Here is a 13,537-nt window from a genome sequence, read left to right on the forward strand (position 1 = left end):
CTCCCTGGAGTGGTATGCCGCCATGCTGTTCCTCCCACTCCCAGCCTACTCCGATGGTGCTCGCAGGCCGGGGGCCGCTCAGCCATGGGAAGCAGCCTCTCAGCATCTACCCTGTCAATCCCTGTAAGAATTTGATACCTTTCAATGAGATCACCTCATTCCTCTAAATTCCAGAGAGTATAGGCTCATTCTACTCAATCTCTCCTCATAGGACAGCCCTCTCATCCCAGGAATCAATCTAGTGAACCTTCGTTGCATGCCCTCTAAGGCAAATATATCCTTCCTTAGGTAAGGAGACCAAAACTGTGCACAGTACTCCAGGTGTGGTCTCATCAAGGCCCTATATAATTGCAGCAACTTCCTTACTCTTATACTCCAACCCCTTGCAATGAAGGCTAACACACCATTTGTCACCTAAGTGCTTGCTGTACCTGCATGTTAACTTTCTGTATTTCGTGTACAAAGATGATCAAAGCCTATTGAATACCAACATTTACTAATCTATGTTTTTTTTTAAATTCTACATTTCCATTTTTTTCTACCAAAGTGGATAATTTCACACTTTCCCACATTATACTCTATCTGCCGCCTTCTTGCCCAATCACTTAACCGGTCTATATCCCTTTGCAGGCTCATTGCATCCTCCTCACAACTTGCGTTCCCACCTAGCTTTGTATCATCAGCAAACTTGAATATATTGCACTCGGTTCCCTCATCTAAGTCATTGATATAGATGGTAAATAGCTGAGGCCCAAGCAATGCTCTTTGTGGCACTCCACTAATTACACCCTGCCATCCCGAAAATGACCTGTTTATTCTTACTCTCTGTTTTCTGTAGGGCTGGAGGAGGTTACTGGGAAAAGGAGGGGCAATGCCATGTAGTGATTTGAGAACAAAGGATGAGAATTTTGACTGCTGATACAATGGCACTTCTTTTGTGGTCAAATGCTCGTATGCTTCAATGTAAAGAACTTCCACGGACCTGCATTTCTTTCTTTTTCCCATATGGTCATCAAGGTGAGGGATACTCGTGATGGAGAACCTATTGTCAGAACTAAGCACTCCCATACAGCACAAGCAGATATGGGGGTCGGTAATCAGTTTGTCATAGCTAAATCGCTGAGCCAGTACATGCCCGGCAAATACTCCAGTTGCTAAGCACCCACGGTTTTTACCTAGGTGGGCCTGACCTTCCAATATGGCCTTCCAGTTTACAGACTAGAGTACCAATAGGTCCATTTGCTGCTGGCATTCTCCTCCTTGGCACTAGTTTTCCTTCTCAACTCCAAAGAAGAGCTGCCTTCATAGCAGCAGCGGCCCTTTAAGAGCTGCTGGCATCAGGAATCCCACTCAAATGGCCTTGGTACTCTTTTTTTAAATTCATTCATGGGATGTGGGCATCGCTGACTAGGCCGGCATTTATTGGCCATCCCTAATTGCCCTTGAGAAGGTGGTGGTGAGCCGCCTTCTTGAACCGCAGAGGGCAGTTACGAGTCAACCACATTGCTGTGGGACTGGAGTCACGTATCGGCCAGACTGGGGAAGGATGGCAGATTTCCTTCCCTAAAGGACATTAATGAACCAGATGGGTTTTTACGACACTCCGGTAAACTCTCCCAGCTTATGTAGGGAGAGAGTGTTAAAAAAAAGGCTTGGCAACTGACCTTTCAGTAAACAATAAAGAAGGCAAATGGCATGTTGTCCTTTATTGTAAACGGGTTGGAATATAAGAACAAGGAAGTCTAGCTACAATTATACAGGGCTTTGATGACTCTTGGAATACTGCGCACAGTTTTGGTCTCCTTATCTAAGGATATACTTGCGTTGGAGGCAATGCAAAGGAGGTTCACTAGATTGATTCCTGGGATGAGAGGGCTGTCTTATGATGAGAGATTGTGTAGAAGAGGCCTATACTCTGGCGTTTAGAAGAATGAGAGGTGGTCTCATTGAAACATATAAGATTCTGAAGGTGGATAGACAGGGTAGATGCTGAGAGGCTGGAGTGTCTAGAACTAGGGGGCATAGTCTCAGGATAAGAGGAAGGACATTTAAGAGAGAGATTAGGAGGAATTTCTTCACTCAGAGGATTGTGAATCTTTGGAATTCTCTTCCCCAGAGGGCTGTGGATCTGAGTCTCTGAATATATTCAAGGCTGCGATCGATAGATTTTTGGAGTGTAGGGCAATCAAGGGATATGGAGATCGGGCGGGAAAGAGGAGTTGAAGTCGACAATCAGCCGTGATCTTATTTATTGGCAGAGCAGGCTTGAGGGGCCGTATGGCCGACTCCTGCTCCTATTTCTTATGTTCTTCTATCTGGTGAGGTGCTTGGCTCAGTGGTGGAAATCTTGCCTCTTTGTCAGAAAGTTGGACGTTCAATTCCATCTCCAAAAACTTGAGCACATAATCCAGAGTGCAGCACTGTTGAAAGTGCTATTCTTTGGATGAGATGTTAAACCGAGGCCCCGTTAGGTGGGCGCAAAAGATCCCATGGCACTATTCGAGGAAGAGCAGGGGAGCTATCCCCGGTGTCCTGGCCAATATTCATCCCTCAACCAGCATCACTATACACAGATTATCTGGTCATTATCACATTGCAGTTTGTGGGAGCTTGCTGTGAACAAACTGGCTGCCGCGTATCCCTACATTATAACAATGTCTACACTTCACAAATACTTCATTGGATGTGAAGCGCCTTGAGGTGCCCTGAAAGATGCTGTATAAATATTGGTATGTTCTTTCCACAAATCATGCAGTTCCAGCAGCACTGAACCAGGGCTGCATTATCAGCCACATAGCGTCTCCACTCTGCCATTACATTTGCCGTAACCCCAGCTTCAGAATTTCAGCCCCTATTATATTAATAAAGAAAAAAGAAAGACTTGTATTTATATAACCCCTTTCATGACCACTGAACGTCCCAAAGCGCTTTCCAGCCAATGAATTACTTTTTGTTAATATACAGCAACTAATTTGCACACAGCAAGCTCCCACAGACAGCAATGTGATAATGATCAGATAATGTTTTAATGATGTTGATGATAAATATTGACCAAGACACCGGGGAGAACTTCCTTGCTTGTCTTCAAAATAGTCCACTTGAGAGAGCAGACGGGGCCTCAGTTTAATGTCTCATCCGAAAGACAGCACCTCCGACACTGCAGAACTCCTACAGTACTGCACTGGAGTGTCAGCCTAGATTTTTGTGCTTAAGTCTCTGGAGTGGGACTTGAACCCACAACCTTCTGACTCAGAGGTGAGGGTGCTACCAGTCTTTTTCATTGATTTATTCAATATTAAAAGCATTCACAACATCATGATCATTCTATTGTATCATACAAAACCATTCCGCCCCTCTGCACAGTCATTCCTTCACCACATATTAACATCAAAACTGAAGTTTAATTTGTCTCCCGTAACATATTTAATCTACTGTACTTTAAACATTGATCATAAAATTCTATCTTTAAATTCCTTTTTGACTAAAACATCCATGAACTTCAAGCTTATATTTAAAATACTCTTATAAGTTTATTCTCCTCCCCTTATAAAACAATGCATTCCTTCTTTGCACAATCACCAATCTAGTCAAACTGAACATTAAATTAATCGCCACTCCGCTTGACTCGGGCAGACTCTCCTGCAATCCCCATCTCAAAATTGAGTGAGAGTGCTGCCACTGAGTCACAGCTGACAGACTTCTTCGCTTAACATACGAACATAAGAAATAGGAGCAGGAGTCGGCCATACGGCCCCTCGAGCCTGCTCCATCATTTAATACGATCATGGCTGATCCGATCATGGACTCAGGTCCACTTCCCTGCCCGTTCCCCATAACCCCTTATTCCCTTATCGGTTAAGATACTGTCTATCTCTATCTTAAATTTATTCAATGTCCCAGCTTCCACAGCTCTCTGAGGCAGCGAATTCCACAGATTTACAACCCTCAGAGAAGAAATTCCTCCTCATCTCAGTTTTAAATGGGCGGCCCCTTATTCTAAGATTATGCCCCACTAGTTCTAGTCTCCCCTATCAGTGGAAACATCCTCTCTGCATCCTTCCTACGCGAATCGTTCTAAAGGCCTATCTGAGTGACCCTGCCAATCTGTAGCTAGTTATTCCCAGTTTCCTGCTACAAATCTCATCTACTGAGAAATATGTTACAGTTACGCAGACACAGGAATGCCAAAGCCAGCACTGAGAAAGGGCTTTCAACCTCTTAATCTGGGTTAGATTCAAACCCAGTGGATGAAAGGCCAGTGTGCTGGTACACTGCGCCACTCAATCCCACAATTTAATTTTAAGAAAATGAGCTATACTTTCCAATTAACGATTCAGGCCAAACATGACAGAGAACACTAATTGTTTTCACATTTTCCCTTTGATGTCCTATAACTGATACCATTTAGCATGAAGGGTTTTCATAAATAACACAAGCCTTTGAACAAGTAATTCAAACCAGATCGGTTCAGCCACCAGTTTCAACCTAAATTATGTGACAACGTTATTATTAGATTAAATAAATAACAAATAAAAGCTGACTCATACTTTCACATTGAAGAAATGCAAATATAGAACTTAGGACAGATGTTGAAAATTATGATGTTCTGCTAAATCATTTACACACTATGAAAATGTTTTTGAAGTTCAAGCTATTCTATCATTTACCGTACAAAACATTAACACTGAATGGGTGAATGCAATTAGAATCATAGATGGGATTCAGCACAATAGCTACAATGTAAAATCGCTGGACTTTTTCTGAGGAGACCCAAGATTGAAGCCCTGTCCCCAATTTATCTCGGTAGTGTGATATATCCTTACAACATCGCTAAGAAGCACAAACGCACACAAGATGGCTCTTAACAGAAAACTGTCATCATGTGACCTTGCTACATGATCCCAGCAGATTGGAAAACTGCAAATGTAATGCCCCTATTTAAAAAAGGAGGCAGACAAAAAAGCAGAAAACTATACAACAGTTAGCCTAACATCTGTGGTTGGGAAAATGTTGGAGTCCATTAATAAAGAAGCAGTAGCAGGACATTTGGAAAAGCAAAATTCGGTCAGGCAGAGTCAGCATGGACTGATGAAGGGGAAGTCATGTTTGACAAATTTGCTGGAGTTCTTTCAAGATGTAACAAACAGGGTGGATAAAGGGGAGCCAGTAGATGTGGTGTATTTGGACATCCAGAAGGCATTTGACAAGGTGCCACATAAAAGGTTACTGCACAAGATAAAAGTTCATGGGGTTGGCGGTGATATATTAGCATGGATAGAGGATTGGCTAACTAACAGAGAACAGATAAATGGTTCGTTCTCTGGTTTGGCAACCAGTAACTAGTGGGGTGCCGCAGGGATCAGAGCCGAGCTCCCAACTATTTATAATCTATATTAACGACTTGGAAGAAGGGCCTGAGTGTAACATAGCCAAGTTTGCTGATGATACAAAGATGGGAGGAAAAGCAATGTGTGAGGAGGACACAAAAAATCTGCAAACAGACATAGACAGGCTAAGTGAGTGGGCAAAAATTTGGCAGATGGAGTATAATGTTGGAAAGTGTGAGGTCATGCACTTTGGCATAAAAAAAATCAAAGAGCAAGTTATTATTTAAATGGAAAAAGATTGCAAAGTGCCGCAGTATAGCAGGACCTGAGGGTCCTGGTGCATGAAACACAAAAGGATAATATGGAGGTCCAGCAAGTGATCAGGAAGGCCAATGGTATCTTGGTCTTTATTGCAAAGGGGTTGAGTATAAAATCAGGGAAGTCTTACTAGCTATATAAGATATTGGTGAGGGTACACCTGGAATAGTGCGTGCAGTCTTGGTTTCCATATTTACAAAATGAGGCAGTTCAGAGAAGGTTGATTCCGGGGATGAGGGGATTGACTTATGAGGAAAGGTTGAGTAGGTTGGGCCTCTGCTCATTGGAATTCAGAAGAATGAGAAGTGATCTTATCGAAACGTATAAGATTATGAGAGGGCTTGACAAGGTGGATTCAGAGAGGATGTTTCCACTTTGGGGGAAGACTAGAACTAGAGGGCACGATCTTAGAATAAGGGGCCGCCCATTTAAAACAGAGATGAGGAGAAATTTCTTCTCTCAGAGGGCTGTACCTCTGTGGAATTCGCTGCCTCAGAGAGCTATGGAAGCTGGGACATTGAATAAATTTAAGACAGAAATAGATAGTTTCTTAAACGATAAGGGGATAAGGGGTTATGAGGAGTGGGCGGGGAAGTGGAGCTGAGTCCATGATCAGATCAGCCATGATCTTATTGAATGGCGGAGCAGGCTCAAGGGGCCGTATGGCCTACTCCTGTTCCTATTTCTTATGTTCTTATGATCCTTTATTATTTAAATCAGTAGTTGCAGTACCACAGTCGTCCATTAGGAGGAGCTCTATTACAGGAAGGGTGACTTTACCACTCTCATCTAGGTCCTTTGGGAGAGCGGCAGATCTCTTTCGGTGTCAGTGGTTTTCAAACATTTGTTTGTGGGGAACCCCCTGAAAATATGAGTATAGTCCCAGGTTCCTCTCCAAACATTGACACGCTCCTGGAAACCCCTGACTTAACTCCCAAAGCAAGCAGCGCATGCCCGAACCAAAAGGCTCAAGGCGCGTCAGGTCACATTTGGAGTTGCCGGCGCCCGTTGCCCCTTCAGAGCCAGCGGTTAGCAGTGCTCCAATTTGAACCATTTGCCTCACTGGCCGTGGTCCTCAGGAGCATTGTGGAGCTGGGAGGAGCGCAGGGAGGTAAGTAAAATAAAAACCACTTACATTTTGGTGACTGCCGCTCGTTAGGCTGCAGCAGTCCCGCCAAAGCCGGCTTAGTGCCGGGTCTGCTCAGCGCTGAGGAATATTGCTGAGAGGTCCTTACACCAGTGTTATGCCACTCATTAGCACAGGCATGGGGCCTTACGCCGATTTAAGGACAGCTGAAAAACATCCATGGTAAATCTGGCATATTTCAAGCGTCCTTAGTGGTGCAGAACATAGCCTCGGCAAATCTGCCCTATTTAACCCTCTGTTTCCCACCTGGAAAATGGGCGCAAAGGGGACCAGTTTCAACCCAAACATTGACACGCACCTAGAACCCTGGAGTTAACTCCCAAAGCAAGCAGCGCGTGACTGAACCAGAAGGCCCAAAGTGCGTCCGAATGCAAAGTCACAAACAAATATTAGTAAGTCAGCAAATGCTGAAAAAAGCATAAGTCTGATGATAAATGGACAGAAAGCTGATGACCCGTCCAACTCGCTCTCATCTGCTCCTGCTGTTCAAAGGTCCCAGGACACAAGTGTGAAACCTATGTTTTGCCCCACTGAACGCACCTCCTAGGAGAGCAACAAAGGCATGGTTCCCTGGTGGACCATTGCACATTGTCTACCTAAAAACTACAGGATCATTTATTTAACATAAGAACATAAGAAATAGAGCAGGAGTAGGCCATACAGCCCCTCGAGCCTGCTCGCCATTCAATAAGATCATGGCTGATCTGATCATGGACTCAGGTCCACTTCCCCACCAGCTCCCCATTACCCCTTATCCCCTTATTGTTTAAGAAACTGTCGATTTCTGTCTTAAATTTATTCAATGTCCTAGCTTCCGCAGCTCTCTGAGGCAGCGAATTCCACAAATTTACAACCCTCTGAGAGAAGAAATTTCTCCTCATCCCAATTTTAAATGGGGTGTCCCTTATTCTCAGATCCTGCCCTTTAGTTCCAGTCTCCCCCATCAGTGGAAACATCCTCTCTGCATCCACCTTGTCTATAAGATCACCTCTCATTCTTCTGAATTCCAATGAGTAGAGGCCCAACCTACTCAACCTTTCCTCATACGTCAAACCCCTCATTCCTGGAATTAACCTTGTGAACCTTCTCTGAATTGCCTCCAAAACAAGTATATCCTTTCGTAAATATGGAAACCAAACTGTTCACAATATTCCAGGTGTGGCCTCACCAATACCCTGTATAGCTGTAGCAAGACTTCCATGCTTTTATACTCCATCCCCTTTGCAATAAAGGCCAAGATTCCATTGGCCTTCCTGATCACTTGCTGTAGCTGCATACTATCCTTTTTAGGGGGCAACAAGTAAATTGAACTATGATTTTCTTTTGATTTTTGTAACGAGAGAGGTTAAATAGGCATCTACTAGAAGTAAAATGCTATCAAAGAAAACTATTGTTTTCTTAATTTGCCCCATTACCATCTCCTTTTGCCTCACGCCATCATCCATTTTGTCTCTTAATCTCTTCTGCCTTCCATCCTTACTCCACTCAAAGTACTTCATTGGCTGTAAAGCGCTTTGAGACATCCAATGGTTGTGAAAGGCGCTATATAAATGTAAGTCTTTCTTTTATTTCATCCTATCACAGACCTTCCCTTTTGTTCTTTCCTCCCCACTCCCTCTGCCCCTATACTTGCTTAAAAATCTGTTACATCTCTTAACTTTTTCCATTTCTGATGAAGGACCATTGTGACCTGAAAGATTAACTCTCCACAGATGCTGCCTGATCTGCTGAGTATTCTCTGCATTTTCTGTTTTTATTAAAGAAAACTAGATGTATAATATTGATAATATATAATAGCATAATATTGATATCAGGTATAACAGTATATATTGATTTGATGTAATAGTACAGTATTGACTATGTGTTTGCCACCTGGTTACAGATATCTGTGAGGCCTTGAACGTCATTGTAACCCCAGGGCCAGTGGTGGAGTTCACTGAAGGACAACGAGGCACATTATTCTGCCGAGTCTCAAAACAGAAAAGGAGAAACAGTTACTTGTCCCTTGTGTGGCTCTTCTCAAATTCATTGTATGACAATCAAAGAATTCTGAAGCTGAACCGAACAGGCCATGTGCAAGCATTCCGGAACTGTCGGGAGCGCCATTGCGAGCTTCAGTTCTTTGAGCAGGGCCCAACCAAGGTCTATGTATTGATCATCAACAAATTTCACAATGACGATGAAGGACATTACAGATGCAAAGTCCAGGAAATCGCAAACCTAAATAGGAAGTGGCTGTCGATATCTAATGGAGACAACACCACAGAAGTGAAAGGTAAGAATAAGCTTGGAATTGATTACCGAGAAGCTTTGCTTAAATGCGCAGGTAAAATGGTTGGACGCTCTTCAAATCATGAAGTAAAAAATGATTGAGCTGCCGTGTAATTGCAATCAAAAAATTATAAATTAATCTCAGAGTTTTACCTCACAATTCTTTTGTTGGCATAGCAACTGTGGAGGTGGGAATAAAAAATGCAATCTTTACTGCACTTAACAGGATTTTACGCCTATGATTAATTGCATTCACAAGATTTAATAAGTTTGTGTGTGTGGTGAATAAAAACTAAAAAAACTATTGTTGTTTTTCAACTTGCACAATTCTTGTCCTGATTCCAGCTCTTCTCTCAGACCTTCCATGACAAATACTCTATCCGGACTTTCTCACGATCCTTTACTTCAGCCAAGCCTCATTCCATGACTCCCTCATAATGGTCTCTCTTGCTGTGTTATTTAGGGAGAGGGTTAGTGATCCATTATGTTGGCTTGTTCTGGGTTGACACTAATTTGTTTCATTTAAGAGGCTTAAAAACATCAAAAAAAAGGGCACTTCAATCCCATTAGCTGCAGTCCAAGACAACCCTCAGAGAGCTGGTTGTGCTTAGTCCCCTGTGTCACTCAGTCTCCTCATGAGAGACTCTTGATTCTTCCAATAATGTTTCATTTCGACTTTCTATTGGCCAGCTGGATTTCAGCAGTTAACATGCTGCCTTCATTAAAATACAACATGGAAAGCCCAAATCTTGTAAACATCTTTCCAGTTTTCTTTAAAAAAAATCTCACAAGATGTTTTCGGAGATCTGGGAGGGAGATGTAGAATCAGAAAGCCCAAGTTCTGGCTTGGCTCAGCACTGACACTATTCACTCCTTTCTGTTCCAGCTCCAAACTCACTTTAATTGCCAATTCTATCATCTTAAAACACTTTAACCTTGATAATACTTGATAAGACAGAGAAGGGAACAAAGCCCTTACAAGTTGAATCCACTGCTAGTTAATGACCAGACGTTTGTCATCCTGTAGGATGAACATACAACAGTACTCATTTTTGAACACTGTACTAAAATTCACCCCACAATAATTCAAAAATAACTCCCTCCCAATGAGGAAAGGTAAACTGTGCATGGTACACAACAATATACAAAGAACACTTTGTGATTGAAACATCTGTCAGTACAAGGAAACATCTGTGAGTATATGGAATATAGTGATCCATAGAATAGAATTATAGAAATTTACAGCATGGAAGGAGACCATTCGGCCCATCATATCTGCGCCGGCCAACCAAGAGCTATCCAGCCTAATCACACTTTCCAGCTCTTGGTCCGTAGCCCTGTAGATTACGGCACTTTAAGTGCACATCCAAGTATTTTTTAAATGTGGTGAGGGTTCCTGCCTCTACCACCCTTTCAGGCAGTGAGTTCCAGACCCCCACCACCCTCTGGGTGAAGATACTTCCCCTCATATCGCCTCTAAACCTCCCCCAATTACTTTAAATCTATGTCCCCTGGTTGTTGAGCCCTCTGCCAAGGGAAACAGGTCCTTCCTATCTACTCTATCCAGGCCCCTCATAATTTTATACACCTCAATCAGGTCTCCCCTCAGCCTCCTCTGTTCCAAAGAAAACAAACCCAGCATCTCCAATCTTTCCTCACAGCCAAAATTATCCAGTCCAGGCAACATTATTGTAAATCTCCTCTGCACCCTTTCCAGTGCAATCTTTCCTGTAATGTGGTGACCAGAACTGCACACAGTACTCCAGCTGTGGTCCAACCCGTGTTTTATACAGTTCAAGCATAACCTCCTTGCTCTTGTATTCCATGTCTCGACTAATAAAGGCAAGTATTCCATATGCCTTCTTAACCACCTTATCTACCTGGTATCCAATAAGCTTATCGTTGGAATGATCCACTCGAGAGAAAGGGAACTTTTCAGCAGGGTAAGGATCAAACTCAGCCTTATTTGAATGCTGCAATCTAATTGTTTGAAGCGGTATCTCGAATAGCTGCTCAGATTGCCACAGTCTACAATGATGTCACACAGGAAGTGCCCACAGCGAGAGTCGGCTGGAAAATAGTTAGATTAAAAGAAAGTTATGTGACAGAGAAATCTATAAGACTACATGAAAAAATGTAACTGAATTCTAAAATCACTACAGAAAATGGTGGAAATACTCAGCAAGTCAGGCAGCATCTGTGAAGAGAGAAACAGAGTTAAAGTTTCAGGTCGATGACCCTTCGTCAGAACTGGAAAAAATTAGAGATGTGAGGCAGAGAAAGGGGAAGGAGAGGAAAAAACAAAAGGGAAGGTCTGTGATAGGATGGAAGGCAGAAGAGATTAAGAGACAAAAGGGACGATGGTGCAAAGCAATAGGAGATGGTAAAGGGACAAGCTAAGACACAAAAGATGAGTCTAGATCGGGTGTAAATGTAAATAGCAGAATCATCAACAGATGCCATGGGAAAGAGAGAAAAAAAAGAGAAAAAAAGAGGAAAAAAATAGGGGCAGGAGTTACGCTCTGAAATTGTTGAACTCGATGTTGAGTCCAGAAGGCTGTAAAGTGCCTAAACGAAAGATGAGGTGCTGTTCCTTGCGTTGAGCTTCACTGGAACAGTGTAAGAGGCCGAAGACGGAGATATCAGAGTGGGAGTGGAACGGAAAATTAAAGTGACAGGCAACCGGAAGCTCGGGGCCACGCTTATCTCTGCAATCTCCTCCAACCCCATAGCCCCCCAAGATGTCTGCGCTCCTCTAACTCTGGCCTCCTGAGCATCCCTGATTATAATCGCTCAACCATTGGCAGCCGTGCCTTCTGTTGCCTAGGCCCTAAGCTCTGGAACTCCCTCCCTAAGCCTCTCAGCCTCTCTACCTCTCTTTCCTCCTTCAAGACGCTCCTTAAAACCTACTTCTTTGACCAAGCTTTTGGTCACCTGCCCTAATTTCTCCTTATGTGGCTCGGTGTCAAATGTTTTCTCTTATAATACTCCAGAAGATTGGTCAGATTATAATGTGCCAGAAGATTGGAGAACTGCTAACATTCTACCATTGTTTAAAAAGGGAGGAAGGGATAAACCGAGCAATTACAGGCCAGTTAGTTTAACCTCAGTGGTGGGCAAATTACTGGAATCAATTCTGAGGGACAGTATAAACCTTCATTTAGAAAGACACAGATTAATCAAGGACAGTCAGCATGGATTTGTCAAGGGAAGGTCGTGTCTGACTAACTTGATTGAGTTCTTTGAGGATGTAACAAAGAGGGTCAATGAGGGCAGTGCATTTGATGTAGTTTACAAGGATTTTAGCAAGGTCCCACATGGCAGACTGATCAAAAAAGTAAAACCCATGGGATCCAAGGGAGAGTGGCAAATTGGATCCAAAATTGGCTCAGTGGCAGGAAGCAAAGGGTAATGGTTGAGTTTTGTGACTGGAAGGCTGTTTCCAGTGGGGTTCCACAGGGCTCAGTACTAGGTCCCTTACTTGTTGTGGTATATATTAATGATTTAGACTTAAATATAGGGGGCATGATAAAGACATTTGCAGATGATACAAAAATTGGCCGTGTGGTTGACAGTGAGGAGGAAAGTTCTAGACTGCAGGAAGATATCGATGAACTGGTCAGTTGGGCAGAAAAGTGACAAATGGAATTCAATCTGGAAAAGTGTGAGATAATGCATTGGGGAGGGGCAACAAGGCAAGGGAATACACAATAAATGGGAGGATACTGAGAGGTGTGGAGGAACAGAGGGACTTTGGAGTATATGTCCACAGATCCTTAAAGGTAGCAGGACAGGTCAATAAGGTAGTTAAAAAGGCATTCGGAATGCTTTCCTTTATTAGCCCAGGCATTGAATACAAGAGCAGGGAAGTTATGTTAGAACTGTATTTAACACTAGTTAGGCCACAGCTTGAGGACTGCGTGCAGTTCTGGTCACCATATTACAGGAAGGATGCAATTGCACTAGAAAGGGTGCAGAGGAGATTTACAAGGATGTTGCCAGGACTGGAAAACTTTAGCTATGAGGAAAGATTGGATAGGCTGGGGTTGTTTTCCTTGGAACAGAGGAGGCTGAGGGGAGATTTAATTGAGGTGTATAAAATTATGAGGAGTCTAGATAGAGTGGATAGGAAGGACATATTTCCCTTATCAGAGGGGTCAATAACCAGGGGGCATAGATTTAAAGTAATTGGTAGAAGGATTAGAGGGGAGATGAGGAAAAAATGTCTTCACCCAGAGGATGGTGGGGGTCTGGAATTCACTGCCTGAAAGGGTGGTAGAGGCAGAAACCCTCACCACATTTAAAAGGTACTTGAAGTGCCGTAACCTACAGGGCTATGGACCTCGTGTTGAAAGCTGGGATTAGGCTGGGTAACTCTTTTTCGACCAGCACAGACACGGCAGGCCGAATGGCCTCCTTCTATCATTTTTCTCTCATTCTATGACTCCTGTGAAGCACCTTGGGACGTTTTACT

General features: G+C 43.2%; 1 protein-coding gene across 1 annotated transcript in view; it reads left to right on the top strand.

Annotated features, from left to right (window-relative positions):
* Positions 1-923: 923 nt before the first annotated feature.
* Positions 924-13,537, top strand: part of vstm4a (V-set and transmembrane domain containing 4a) — a 40,042-nt gene continuing 27,428 nt past the window's right edge. Inside the window, exons 1-2 of the mRNA XM_070866405.1 lie at positions 924-1,017; positions 8,675-9,067. Of these exons, the coding sequence (XP_070722506.1) occupies positions 924-1,017; positions 8,675-9,067 (487 nt within the window). The remainder of the gene's footprint in view (positions 1,018-8,674; positions 9,068-13,537) is intronic.

The sequence above is a fragment of the Pristiophorus japonicus genome, chromosome 22 (genome assembly GCF_044704955.1).
Source record: "Pristiophorus japonicus isolate sPriJap1 chromosome 22, sPriJap1.hap1, whole genome shotgun sequence".
Lineage (NCBI taxonomy): Eukaryota > Metazoa > Chordata > Chondrichthyes > Pristiophoridae > Pristiophorus > Pristiophorus japonicus.